Genomic DNA, 15,447 nt, shown 5'->3' with positions numbered 1-15,447 from the left:
GGGCTGTGTGTATTGTCTGTGCATGTCTTATTTCACTTTGTGTTTGTATATAAATGTGATAAAAGCGAATATCTGGCTGGGCGTTCATTTATTGGCCTTGTTGAATGTATTTGGAGTCTTGAGCCTGTGTTCACCTTGCACCTACCTCCCCCCACCCCCAGTCTTGAGCTGCTTGATCTGTGATAACCTAAGAGTCAAATACTGAAGGTATAGTACTTGGCCCAGTTGCTCAGGACCCACAGTTGGTTCGGCCCTGGGACATCAGGGGTAAAATGCCTCAGTCACTACTGTTGGGCCCAGTAGATCCTGCTTACCCCTTGAAAGGAGTTCGACACACTGTATCTGAGGGTACAGCAAACTGGTTGGTAAACTGATTTCAGTGTGCAGGGGCCGGCTGACAACTGTATGTGAGTCCATGTTGATCCATCCGGAAGGCGGAGAGGAGTTAACGTGTAGTCTGATGATGCAACCTGTGAGCATGTGGTATCTAATGCTGTTTTTTTCAGGTTTAGTTTGACACCTGAGAGAATTCAGGAGGTGAAGAATCTAGGGTTAGCTGGAGTATGCACCAGAAAGAGCATTACCAAAAGATAGGTAACTTGTTCATCACTGGCATAGTTTGAAATTCTGTTGTAATGCTCCCCTGTTCTTTCCCTTAGCCTCCTACCTTCCCCTTTCCTCCCTTAACTCTTCTGTATGAAACTTGCAAAGTGTCTGAAACATAAAGCAAACAAAGCACAAATGAATTTTAAGGACAGGTTTTTATCATATTAAATTAAATAAGCTGTTTCATGGGATGTGTGGCAGCCTTCAGTTCTACTAGCTTTGCATTTTAATTGTCTAATGTGAACCATGAAGTTAAATCTCAAGGCTAAAGGGGGAAAAGAATCAGCTAATAATTCATGCTCACAGGGTACCAGTGTCACTGCTCTGTGAGAATATTGCTTGTGTCAGAGGGGCTACCATAATGGTGGGTGCAATCTCTGGTGCGAGCCCAGAGCCCCTCTGTCAAGAGGCGATTGTAGGGTTTGTCTTGGGGCTGCGGGCAGATCCTGTGTAACTCTGCGCAAGACACCTCAACACCTGGGTGATTCTCATTTATATTAACTGACTCTTAAAGAGATTCCTATTTGGTGGCTGTAATAACTGATGCGTTAGATTACATTTTACAGTGTGAAAATTCTCTACATTTCTTTCCCTAGGTTGCCCTTTGCAAATCACTCATCAGCCTCGCTCTGAAGGGACTGTCATATTATCATACATATGACCGACTATTCTTGGGCATGAGTGTCGTCCTGGGATTCATCGGTTGGACGTCATATGTAATCCTCATGATTGTGAAACTGTACACTAATATACCCTCTAGTGACCTGAAACACACCAAGGTACAGTAAATGCACTGGCCGCAATATAAATGCATTATTGCTTACTTGAATCATTCGTAGAATATACGTTATTTATCCTTTGTTAGTTCTTTTAACAAATAAAATCAAAGGCTCTGAATACAAGGGCCCATTAAAAGGTGTTGTGTTTACCGCACCCAGTAAATACCGATAGCTCCAGGATGCGATATTTACCAGGTGAGGTAAATCAATGCACCACATTTCTCAGGTATATGAATTTCCTGGGCATGTTCCACTGTACTTTATGTAATGTATGGAAGGTTACCTGCTGAAATTTCCTATGGGAAAATTGCCGGAGTGAAGGCAGCCATTACTGCATTACTAGTGTTGCCCTCAAATTGGTATCTCCCATTCTTATGAGGTTCATACTGCTCAAAATCAAATTAGTGATGATGAGATTGACCTTTACTGTTGATAAACACCAAGATTGTATTTTGGGTAAAAAGTATGAAACTGGCATTACTTCCATCTTACAGAATTGATCAGTTTATCTGATGAGGTGTTTCTCTTGTGAAGTCCATCCTCCAGCACATTGAATCATATAGATCTCATCAGATAGCTCTGTATAACTGTGCATATCTCTGACTCCTGGACTGGAAGGATGGCACATTGTGTGATGGGTCATACATTAGGGCAAAAAGTTACAAAGCCTACTTTATTTTGAGTTGGCCTCCATATAGTAATCCATACAGCTTCAATGCGTTGCTGCTACACCATTTTCAGACATAGGAACATGTTGTGGGGAACTCACTGACATTGTGTTTGCTTCAGCATGTATTTTCAGCATCTGCCTGTAAATCTTAGCAAGGGGTTGTACGACTTGTGAGTTCTTCTCCAGGACACTTTTCTCCACATGTAACTTGTTATGCTATAGGCAGGATACATCCCTGGTACACAGTTCTCTTGCACATTATGTCTACTCATAGGACATTCAAGCACCCGTTCTGGAAAAGAATATGAAGGAATCAGACGGATCTGAAATTATCTTAGAAATGAATAGCAAATTATATGTAAGACAACTTATCTACGTTAAAGGCAAGGCAAAGTAACCTGAAGTTCTCTGACCAAGTATGCTGACTGACAGAAACTACAAATGAATTCTTTTGCATCAAAGATCTTAGACCATGTGATCAAATATGATGTTTATAACTTTGCTTACAGACCCAAGAAAAAAAAATATATATTATGTTTATGTTTACCAGGCCTTGCTTTTTCAATGTTAGACCTTTTTCATTGGATCTTCTCATTGATCCTGAACTGGTGGAGCCAGTGGAAAAGAAGTGGTAATCACAAAGAGTAATTGATTTTTTAAGACAACAAATGGAAAGGAGTGGTAGTTTAGCATATACCAGATCAAGGTCATTCTTTACAAGAGAGGAAGGTGAGTGAATAAACAACTGACCTGGAATTTGTGATACCTGTGGACTTTATAAGGAGCTATTCAGCCCAGAGAATGAAAGTGGAATGGCCTCAGACCTGGAATAGCAAAAGGACAGAGAGGTGGCACATATATAACAATAATACTCTTTAGTTAGTGGCAAGGAAAGATGGGCACAAGGACTGCATGAAGAAATAAGAGTGGCGGAGCAAAGCAGAAAATCACAATATTGACCTGTTTCAGTTGGAAAGGCAGATGAAAAAGGAGTTGGTTGGGGAAGAAGACAAACAGTGCAGTAGACAAAATTAACATAAAATGTTTAATTGTTTTTTGCGGTGCAGCGTTGCTTCCCTGGAGAAAGCAAAACAGTGTAATTCTTCCAGCGGTGTGGTTCTTTTTTTACAGTTTCCAAGTACCCACGTATTTATTTAAGTCCTTGCGGACATTATTTTATATCTTTCTGTTCTTCTGCACCAAGTGCTTCTGAGGCTGGCAAACATCATTTAGCAGAGGTGTGCAGAACCTGACAGAACTCTTTTGGAGACCTGGGTTCTGCCATTTACCCACAGGAGCAACAGCACACTCAGGAAAATAAGGATGGAGTATTGTGAAGTGAGGTTAAAGGAACAGAAATGTAGTCCCAGGGGAAGCAGAGTTTCTTAAGGCACCTGGCTTCTTGTTTGAGCACAACATCAAAGTTAGAGACCTGCACAAAAATAGGAAAAGTATCAATCCTGACCTGCTCATAAATATTAAAATACTGAATTACTATTTGGCCTGAAAAAAGTGGTTTGCATTATTGGTAAAGCCTCTCTTTCACCTTTATATTCTGTTTAAACATCACCCCATTTGCAAGTAACAGTAGTTATTGAAAATATTGTAATGAGCATAGTGTTCTGCTACTTGTGAAACCCTGCTGACCATTTTCGGGCCCAACTGTCCAAATAATGACAAAAATATTTGAGACCAAAGAAATATTGTACGTATTTGTATGGGTTGGTATTCGTGCAGGGTAAACTTAGATCACGAGCAACAGAGTATTAACAGGATTCACAAGATACTACCGTCACAGATCTGCAAGCAGCCACCAACCGTGATTAGCGATCTCAAGTAAATTGGATCCAATTAAATCTACGTCATAGAGCCCCGGCATTAGTGTTGGGGCAGTAATGGTAGAAAACAGTCACCACATAATAATTTTTTGAGAACCTGGTAAGAGGAAAGGAAGGATCATAGCAATAAGGCTAGAAAAGAAGAGGAAGAGTTTGCAATAAAAGTCTAGAAGAAATAATCTATGACAGTTGGTGATCTATTTGCCAAGTATTTAAACATAGTAAGTAATTACATGATACTGTCACTGCTTGACAAAAGTAGGAATGAAGTGGAGAAACTGAGATCATCAAGATGTTGGAGCTGTGTCCCACATGTGCCATATTAGCCCATCACTCTTTTGAAAGGGGCACCGATACATTGATGTTCCCCTATCCAGGTAAGAACCTCCAGCTGGGAAATGTTGTTGATGGCCACCAGAGGCTTAAACAAGTTCCGCTGCATCCACAATTGAGCATGCATTTCTTCCACCTCCAACCTAACATTCACTGTTAATTCAGGTAAAAATAGAAGGTAACACATCACTTGACATGGAGCAACAAGTATAGATCATGAGCTTAAAGATGGATTTCCAAGGGGTGTATTTTACTAGAAGTGTGTCACCAAGCTCAGCACGCCTGAAAAACGGGCTGACTAGTCTGTCAACATCTGTGAAGCACATCAAACATTTATACATGGCCTTTGATAGAACTGTGGTGACACCACCTATCTAAGCAGGACATCCTGCAACTAAAATGCCCAAGTAAATCTTTCAAAACACCTTCATGAATTAAAGAGGTAAGACCCACAGCAAGGCCACTTGACAATACATCTATTATTGTCTACAGGCAACAAGTTGAAGGAGAGACGTGCCAGTGAGCCACAGAAATATATCACAGTTGATAATGTTTAACTTAAAATGTCCCCAAATTGTCAAGGCAAGAGCACTGTGGGATCTTGACTAATAAAACATTATCCTGGCTGAAAGATAAAACTACGTGGTCGTCGATTAGGTCAAGTGATGAGAAAAAGTTAAAAAAGATTCATAACTCAAAATAGGGCTGGCCTCATGTCTGTGGCTCATTGTATGGGGTTAGCACAGTCTGCTTACAGAGGAAATGAAGATATTAGACCACATTAAGTTGCCCTAGCAGGGTTGGCCCTCATATAGGAAATGATAAGCTAGCTACAGCTAAATTGGACTTGGGATTGAAACCTTTATAGGGAATCTTACTGGCCTTCCTTCAAGCCGACTCTTGTAAGGTGTAGCTACAGAAAACGCTGAGGCATGAGGGCTAGACACAGTGTGAAAAAAAGGGAAATATTAGGACCTGAGACAAATGCCAAGGCAGGAATTTAGGGACTTGGGCAATTTAGTTGCTTGGTTTAAAACACTACATAGGGTTTTTGGAAATAGCTTGAGAGAGAGGCACATAGGTGCAATATGTGAGCCAGGCCTGTTCTGTCAGAACTCTCTCTGCAGGCTGTAGTCTTTGTTGCAGGGTAACTTAAAATGAAGACAAAGACAGACTCCTCTTGGCAAATGTGAAAACAGCTCTTTACTGTTGCAGCAGATAGAGCAATCGTCTTCACACAAGTAAACAGCTGGTCTCAATTTGATGCTTCGCAGCTATTTTTATACCCAGTTAAACAAAGCTAGTTACAAAAGTTCAAACAATGAATTACTAGGCAGTTACACATTGGTATACATTAGTTATGGAAACACATGAGGTCACCTGTAACCCTAGAATTTAACCTAATTCTATACACATCCTTTATTTCAGTTCTAACAATGCTTGACAAACGAAGTATTCTTCTACTATTTAATGCATATTTATTTGTGTGTTTGTCTATCATTGTGCTCCTAAGACCTCTTATCAGGTTCCATGTGTTCTAGGCGAATTCAGTCTCCTGCTCCCATTGTCTAATCATGTTTCAATCTATTGAAAACACAGAATATGTGCTTGTGTGCCTGCGTGCTAAGGCCATAAATTGCTTCAGCCTTGTCAAAGACAGGTTTTCCTTTTACTATGACCTTACAGGTCGTTCATTCTGTTCTCACTAATCAACATGTGTTTCTGGCCTGCACTGCTCTTTCACCCCATATAGCTGTGTGACTCTGCCTGCTGTTTGCTGTTGCGCTGTGTTTTCATATTTTATTTCTTCCATAACATCTTTCCACGTCAGAAAGAAATAAAGACAGCCTGGACTAGAATGCACCATATATATACTAGAAGCACACGGTAAACTGTAACACATTCTGAATTTCAGAGAGTTTTTTAGATAGGTGTCAGAGTACATACTACTGCTATTACCACTACTACTACTACTACTAGTACTCCTACTACTGTTCTTCCTAATATTACTACAATAACTTCTACCACTAATAATGAGAATATGTTGTTGTCTTGTGCGTGTTTCGGCATATTTTGCTTTCTTACAGCGCTATAAATGGAAAACCTCACTTTTTCCAGTCTCAACTTCTGAAGGAGTATTGCTAAATTGGCCTTTCTATGATTTAAAAGTGTATTATACCAGGGGTGTAGGGCCTAAGGCTGTGTTTCAGCGTTGTTGGACTGTGCTCTGCCGGCCGTTGGATGTAGGCAGCCTAGCTGTGTTAATTGATACGTTGCTGCTCAATAAAAAACGTTTGATTCTAAAAGTGTGTTATACAGTCTTACTCAAATGTTAGCAGCAAACACTTAATCCCTGCACCTTTTTATGGGTAAGGATCATGAGTGAAAGGCTTTGAACTGAGGGTCCTACATGGGTCTTTTAAAAATGCATGTTGTCATCCCTGTTTGCAGTCTTAACTGTAGTCGGTTTGAGATGCTCGGACAAATTAAAATGTCCTTTTTGAATTGTAATTAGGGCTGTGTTCCTAGAATGGATCCTACTCCAGTTTAAGTCACTGCCAAAGCCGTCCTCTGAGATCTGAATGTCTGGAAAATGGACAGGAATTTGGAGAGCACAACTGTGAATCCAGGGTGTTCGTGTCTCACTCAGTTTAGAATTTGAAATGAGAGGGAGTTGTAAAAACCTATGGTAGCCACAAGTGATGCCCACTCCTGTCAAGTAAATCATTTTAGAGTTCAGACACTCTCCAGCTGCACACTGTGATGAACTGTGTCAACTGATAATGAGCACTGGAGTTGTATAAGCATTGCAGGCCATCAGTGTGAGCCATTGTCAGGTCATCCAGCACCCCATGCATGTATCAATCCTTGAACCAAACTGGTAAAAATGGATGACTGAGACTGTCCCGAGACAGTACTCTGACATTATTTATTGGCATTTAATGTATTTATGAAGCATGCCTCATTGACTGAACTCCATCTACCTGCCAACAACAGCGATCTCTAGCAGCCAATTGTGAATAAAACACTTGGCAGAAAAGACTGCCTTTGGCGGACTTCTGGAAGTGTAGTGGAGGTAATTCATTACAGAACTTGGGACTGAGTACTCAAAATCTTCAGAACCCCCAACATTTACATTTCAGTTGAGGAACTAGGAGAAGAAAAAGTCAATGACGTGCTGGTTCTTATTGTGCTGGTTGGGATAGATTTTCTCTATAAGACACAAAGGTCTTGTACATGCTGGTCATAAACTTATTTAAAGACTAGTGTCAACCTATGAAACAGGACTAAAGCGTTTACCAGTCGTCAATGAAAGGATCTAGTGCAGTGGGTGCCAAGATCTTTTCCACAAAGTCTAACAATTTGGTGAAATGCAGCGTTCCGTAATTTGTGGAGTTGAATCAGCTGTCTTTCTGGAAGGCCACCAAATAAAGCATTCTAGTGACATGGTTTTGAATTGAGGACTGCTTCTGTCACAAGGTTCTGGATCTCTGATAGGGCGAAATATAACATCTGACAAAGCTGGTACATGTTGCACCAGCAATGCTTGACAGTGCTGCCAATGTTTTACAAGGAAGGCTGATCCAGGGCGCCGGGAAACCCTCAGGGTAGCTGTCGCGCCATATATAAATGCAATAAATAAATAAATACATGTGTAGTTTAAGGCTCATATCTCCACCCATAGATAACACCAAGAGTTTTTACCCGGTCAGTGAATAGTTAGGGGCCCCAAACAAAGTTGGAGATGTAGGTCTTGGAAATAGAGAGCCACAGATATGTCTTGTCCCCAGCAACATGTCCTGAATTCTAGCTTTAGCTTCATCCCATTAGCTAATAACTAGCTACTGGTCTTGTTTGTGTTATGGGTTAGGCCTTCAAAGTTTTGATTATGCCATTCACCCACTTATGCATTTGGGTGTCATCAACACAGGAATGATATTTCAAGTCCACATGCTAGATCAATTGGAGTAGAGGACTCCAAGGCGAAGCTAGGTCACTTGTTGGATACAGACCTGGCAATCAGTTATAAATTATAACCAGCCAGGTTCGATTCCATTCTGACTGTATGGAAATGGGAGACAATGTATCATTCAAAAACTAAAGTCTAATTCTTTGAGTATATCCATTTATCTTGTGTGTGCTTTTTGGACACTAATGACATGAGGTATGTGGCTCATACCTATGAATTACCAGTTTCTCCTATTCACAAAATCCCCAGGCTGGAGGTAGGTGTATCACTTCTTTAACTTCCCTACTGCACGACACGATTCCCTAAACCTGTGTGTGCATATCTGGTGTATATAATGGAGTGTAACGGTGGACGTTCCCACACTTTATGCACCACTCACTCCTGTAAGTTTAGAAATGCAGATAAATGAGGGACACTCATTACAAATCTTGGGAAATGCTTGAAATATATCACGATGAGGATGTTGACGTTATTTGCTTTGAAGTTACATGGCCACAGCACTGGATGAGTTTGGTTCTTACATTAGTATGTCACTAACGAATTAGGATGTTTGGTTACTTTGTCAACGTTTTGTTATGTAGATTACACCTCTACATGTTCAGTGTACACGTTTTACTCTATTTGAACCGTTACAAAGTCACAATTGCCCTGTTTTACGTTTTTACACCAGGTGGTTTCTGATATAGATACATCTTTTTTTTTAATGGTTTAAGAAGTCTTTTATTCAAAATGCTATTATGATTGATTACAATATCAATATTTAGAAAAACTACATACAAGTTTCTTCAAGTTTTGTTTTTAAAGAACAAATGTTATTGTGTCAACACAACAGCCAAGTACATTCTGGCTCGACCTATCTCGTCGACAGAGTTGGCCACATCATGGATCACATTAATAATGCTGACAGCTATTTTGTCGTAATAATACACAATAACAGGAAGTATAGCATAAAACACAGCTTTAGCAGTCCGAACTTTAACCAACTGTGCTATATCCCCTCTGTAGGCTTTCTTAGTGTTACCCCCAAGCCACTGTGACCTAGGTATGGATGGATCCCACATAAATACGTTTGACCACTACGCCAACGCCCCATTATTCTCGTCTCTATTTATATCGAAGATATGTGCTCCAGGAAGAGGCCTCGATAGTCCGCCCACCTCTTCCATATTTTGGGGTGCTTTTGTGGGCATCCCCTCGCTTTGAATATAGGCAGTTCCATACCCATGCAATAGTCCATTCCCTTATTCACGCCAGCCAGCGGGCAGGGGATGGGGTTGTTGGGGGGGGGGGGGGGCTGCCCTTCAAGTTTTTGTTCAAGTTTAAGTAGTGTATTTTGAGATCCTTAGTCTTGGTTGTGGGAAGTGTGGTTTTTATGGGAAAGGAGACTTGGGATGCATTCCATAAGTTGTTGTTTTTTATTGTGATAAAGGCCTGTTTGACTTCAGTACACCGGTAGCGTCTCTGTGGCTTTTATTACACATTTATCAGTTGTCATAGATGATTTCCGAATCTGTTTTGTTGATCACATTTGATTTGATGCGCTTTGCACTTGGTCAGTTACAAGGCAGTTTTTGAAAATAGTTAATAGTTGACCCGAGGCAGAGAGCCTTTAGGGATCTGCTGTAGTTCAGGTATATAGAGGACCTTTTTCAATACGGATTTCTGTTTTATAGGCAAACCAAGGGCATTCTTCTGTGATGTTTTTAATGTTATTATTTCATTTAGCATGTCAATTCAATTCAATTTGACTTTATTTCGGTCTTTTAGACCCAAAAAGCATATAAATAAAAACATACTCATCATACACATAATCGACAGTCGGCTTTAACACATGAATCGGGTGTTTCAAGTGGCAATTTCATAGTCCTATCCTAATGTACATTTAAAAAACGGTGCAATAAATAAGATATTATTAAAATATATTAAATACATAAAAGGTGATTAAACAAGTTAGCAATCACTAAAAAAGAGTCTCAATGGCCCTCATCCTATTTACAATCTAAAAACGAAATGTCTAACATCGCCACCACTATTTAATTACAGCAGTGGAGAGGGTTCATAAGACAATACTTTCAATTTTAAAGTGCGGGTGCAGGAATATATTCATAATGAGCAAAAAACTAATGAATCCACTGTCACAATTTCAACCCTATTTTGATTTTCACATTGAAAAAAAATTTAGCTACACAAAAAACCACTAGTGGTGTTGTGTCCGTCCTCAGTATACGCTCCACCTCTCTACAATGCCTAATATTCAAGTTATTGCAGAGAGGTTTGATCCATTTTTTCCTTGGAGTATCGTATAAGGGACAAAAGAATAAAATATGAGCATCATCTTTTTTAGCCTTGGTCACATCTATACAAAACTCGCATTTGTCACAATCTTTGTCAGCACTGTTATTGCCCTCATCTAAAAATGGTTCAAAGCAGGCTGTATCTTTGAACATTAGAAATGAAAATGTTAACGAGCCTTGGTTAGAATCATGTAGCAGTTTGCCATTAACATAAGCCCAGAAAGCTGTCTTTACTATCTTGCTACACGCCATGTTTAATTCCGTAGGCTCCTCCCAGTAATGTGATAACCCTATTTTCTCAAACCAAGATGACAGATGTTGTAACCAAGGTATAGCTTTAAAGGGTCCAATCGACATTATCTCTTGTAGTCCCTTTTTATAATGTAGGAGCTCAGAAGTAGACCAAATTCTTACCCAGAATATGAGGGGGCGTAGTGCAGAATAGTTATCTCTACGTTTCAGGTTTAGATCCATTATTACTGGGGTCAACGGGGTCCTAATTGGAAGAGCAAGCAATTTCCGAACTAACTTGTTTTCTCCAATTTCGTTTGCATTGGGGGCCCCATATCCCCGCTCCGTACAAGGCAGCTGCCTGTGCCTTAAATTTAAGAACCTCAATGGCAGGCGATACAGCCTTTGAAGTACTCCCCCGTGTTGTTTGGTAATAGGAGTAGAGTTTTGAAGCAAGATTACTTTATTTTTATTAAGATGATGCTTCCAAGACAATTTCGTGTCCAATGTGATACCAAGATAGTTAAAATTATTTACATACTCTAATTTTTGGTGATTTAGCTCGTTTTTTTTTTTAAATGATCTGTGTGGATTAATAGACATATATGTTGTCTTAAGGAATTCATCAGGTTTTGAAGTCCACTAGGGGTCTGTGAAATTAAGATAGTATCATCTGCAAAGAGTAATGCAGGTATTACTTCGCCACCCAACCTAAGTGAATCGTTTTTACAGCCTTCCAGATATTGAGGGATATCATTTACATAAAGGCTAAAGAGGGTGGGCGCTAGTATGCAACCTTGGCGTACCCCCGACTCACCAATATTTCTTTGGTGAGCTCACCCCCCGGTCCCCATCTCACTATAGCATAGTTTCCCTCATGGAGCCTAATTATTTGTACAAGCAGTTTGATTGGCACCCCCAGGTCCTTCAAGCATCCCCATAACAAGTTCCTGGGTACCAAATCGAACGCAGCTTTTAAGTCTACAAATGCAATATATAGACTACCTTTCCTTAATTTATATATTTCCAGGAGATGCACATAAACCTGAAGACTTGATCTATGGTACTAATCTTTTTCCTGAACCCAGCTTGATACTTTGAGAGTAGGTCAACCTCCTCAATCCATGCTGTTAACCTAAATAAAATATGTCTTGCGAATATCTTCTGTGGTATATCGATTAAACTGATGGGGCGATAGTTTACCGAATCGGGTTGGTCACCCTTTTTAACATTTTTTACTATTTCCGCACCCTTCCACCCTGACTTTGAGCCAATACCCTTCCATGTGTTGGGTATTGGCTCAAAGTCAGCTATCGCATTACAAAGACAATTAATGTAGGGACCCCATATACTCATGTCCTGTTTTAAAAGGTCGCCCGGTATTTTATACGGCCCTGGAGCCTTACCAGGTTTGACTAACTCCAAAATTATTAAGGTTTCCTTGATGCTGAAACATAATTTAGTTGCCTTGGCGGTATTCATCATCTCCTCTGTTACCACAAAGGCGGCACCATCAGTTTCGGAGTAGAGATCAGAGAAATGTTTCACCCGTGTTTCTTCGTCGAGAAATAAGTCTCTTTGCGTTCTTCCCGACCTGTTGCCTTTGGCTATCAAGTTCCAAAACCCGGCGTGGTCCTTAACTTTGGCCGCGCTAATTAAGCCTGACCAGATCTCTTCATCCCATGATCTCTTTGCATCTGCTAAGGACTGTTTATAATTAAATCTCTTTGTCCTTATTGTAACTATGTCTCCCATTTTAATTGCCTGCACTAAGTCAGTCTTGGCATCTCAACAGTTCTTATTGTACCAGGAATTACTACAGTTAATCCCCTCTGATAGTCCAGCTGTCCTGGCTTTAGGTATTTTGCTTAACACCGGTCCCATGGCATTTACCAACCTACCATGTAGGCCCGTCATCCTAATTGAACCAGTTACTTGTTCTACAAATGGAGTTGTGATGTCTGCAAAGATGGAATAAATACTAGTAATTGCTTTAGTGTTCCCTAATATATAGGGCCATTTGACGGCTCGGTTATTATTCTTTAAAATGATGCCATCTTCCAATGTACCAGTTTCCTTAACGCCCGTTTGGGCGGGAAGGAAAACCTCCAAAAGTATCATCAACCTCAGGGGTCGGTGGTCACTCTCTGTCCTAGAGTCGATTACTAGGTCAACCAAATGGCTCCAAAGTCTGAGTGTCACCAGTATATAATCTATGTTTGTTCTGGATTTGCCTCTGCCAAAAGTGTATGCATTTGGCCTATCAGATGGCAAGCGTCTGTTATATGCTCTCAGACTGTAATCCATTGTAATTCTTAATGATTGGCTCACAGCAACTGTGCACTTTACCACCTTCTCACTTTCTATAACAGGAATATTAAATGCCATATCTTCATCCTCAGTCAAGTTGCCAAATCCTAACACAGGCTCAAAATTGCAATTGAAGTCATCTCCAATTATAATGTTTGGTCTGTGGCCCAGTGTATCTATAAGGGACTCCAGCAGACTCATTACTTCTGATTCACAATGAGCTGGGCCTGGTCTATTATAGAAATTAGATTAAAATATGACTCCCCGTTTTTTGCAACTATTTTTAGTCCCAATATGTCTAGAGACTGTACATTTAATGGAACAATGTTAATTTCCAGGGAGACCCGTATCCATATCACTAACCCCCCCGAAGGCCTACCTCTTACTGACGGGCTGGCCTTCACGCTATATGTTTTAAAACCTACTCTATGGGGTGTTTCTAATAACCAGGTCTCCTGGAAAAGCGTAATATTGCTAGCCTGTATGTATTCATTCCAAGCTAAATCAGTTATATTCCTCTTTAGGCCTGCAATGTTCCATGACGTGAGGCATAAGTTTGGAGGCATAATCAAATCCTGGACTGCACAGGTGTTCCTCCGGTAGTCCCCGTAGGTGTACTTATGGTATTATATCCTACTACCGTGTTTGTATGCCCCCCTCCAACTACCTCCTGCAATTCCTGGGTACTCTCTGTTATTTCTACAAAGGCTTCTTCATTCATCGGCTCCCTTGGTAACTCAACTTGATGGGCCTCCACTATCGGTGTCCCTATGATAATATTTTCCCTAACCAAGAGTTCCTTTTTGCTAGCCAGTATAAGAGCATTCAGCCCACAATATGGAGACTTTGGATGTCAATCCTGGTCGTCTAGGGAAGACAAGGCCTCGAAACCGTTAAACAGTTGGGCTATAGGGTCAACACCAGTAACATTTTCTCTTGCCATTGGCCGGTAAAAATACCCCAGTGGCAGGACACTAACATTAGTGTCCCCAGCAACAATTACTTCCTTATTTGACAAAATTGCCCTAACTATCCGAGGTCGTCTAAAGTTTACCACCACACAGTCGCCCCTGATGTTCTTCCTAGTTCCTCCCACCCAAACCCACCCTCCGTACCAATAAAATATCAGCTGCTCTAGCAGGGTTAAATTGCCTGTATTTTACTAGCCAGTCTACCGTCTTATTTCTCAAATTCGTCCAATTATCGTTCTGATCCCTCCTGAGTGCCGGTACTCCTGCTAAGTCTATTACGTATGGGCAGGAGTCAGGCGGAAAGTCTAGTATATCATTTTTTGGGGTTAAATCTGTACCTTTTGGGCTGTGCAGTACTGGTTTATCAGATCGATTTCCTAATCTAACATGGGGTGTGTCTCGGTATAGGAGTCCCTCCTCATTTCGTTGTGGTACACTCTTGTCTCGTCTTCAGTTGTTATCATCATGTCGTCCCCTATTTGGATGGGGTTTGATCTAATACTAATCTAATAGTCCTTGAGCTATATTCTGTCCCAGCCATTATTTGCCTGTTATCATCCTTAGCTATGGACAGAAGTGTGTCTCTGTGTACTCTGTGTGTCCCTGGCTTTTGGGAACTATCACTGCTTGGCTTACTGCCATTTCCCCTGGTTTCTAAAGAGTTTTGCAATTGTTCCAACTTCTCTACAACTGGTTTTAGAAACGCACTAATAAGAACCCCAAGCTCTGATAGCATGGCCTCCTTAGTGGAATCAAAAGATCTTTTTACAATGCGCTCAAGGTCCCCATGATATCTACTTAGATCAAAATGCTTAAGATCGTCATTATTTTCCGTCTGGGTACATACAGTTTTCACAAGTACCTTTGACAGCTCAATGTTAACTTTGGGCTTAGCTACTTGTAATAACCCCCCCGCCGCCTTAGCCCTTGTTTTCCTTGTCACAGGAATGGCGCTTTTTTTTACACATTTGTCATCTCCCTTTTTCCCCAGTCTTGTATTTTGCTTCCTTATTTCAGTGTCTAGTGTCGGGCTTGGTAGGTTGCTTGTATTTTTGGCCCTGGTGGTGATGAAACAACAGAGCAATTAACCGTCTCCCCCTCCTCTCCGCCCACCTCAATAGCTACCAATGGGAAAAGATGTGGAGTGCATGAAAGCCTAGTTGAGCTCAATTGGGTGTGTGTTGGTTCGAGCGATAATCACCTTTCTGCAATTTGAATCTCGTGATTTAGTAAAGATTCTGCCCTAATAATGAAAGCTTCTAAAGTTGCAGCTGGGCCCTTCCGTTTACTCATGATTTGATCTGCGCCTCTTGAGTCTCGCGAAGATAAAACAATACTATGCTCACGTTAAGTTCAGGCAATATGGTGATCCAGCTTACCACTAAAACTGCAAATGTACAAGTGTCAGAGGGGTGGCTCAGTCCAGTCTATGCCAGGCTATGACG

The 15,447-nt window shown here is 40.8% G+C and overlaps 1 protein-coding gene across 2 annotated transcripts in view; it reads left to right on the top strand.

Moving 5' to 3' along the window:
• The window catches only part of PIGN (phosphatidylinositol glycan anchor biosynthesis class N), a 1,090,233-nt gene that overhangs the window by 465,953 nt on the left and 608,833 nt on the right, over window positions 1–15,447 (top strand). For both annotated transcript variants that reach the window (XM_078687755.1, XM_078687756.1), the window contains one exon: window positions 1,203–1,385. In XM_078687755.1, the coding sequence (XP_078543881.1) occupies window positions 1,203–1,385 (183 nt within the window). The remainder of the gene's footprint in view (window positions 1–1,202; window positions 1,386–15,447) is intronic.

This window comes from Lissotriton helveticus, chromosome 4_1 (assembly GCF_964261635.1).
Source record: "Lissotriton helveticus chromosome 4_1, aLisHel1.1, whole genome shotgun sequence".
NCBI classification, from domain to species: domain Eukaryota; kingdom Metazoa; phylum Chordata; class Amphibia; order Caudata; family Salamandridae; genus Lissotriton; species Lissotriton helveticus.
The sequence above is the reverse complement of the archived record's forward strand: the minus strand, read 5'-3'. Positions and strand labels throughout refer to the sequence as shown.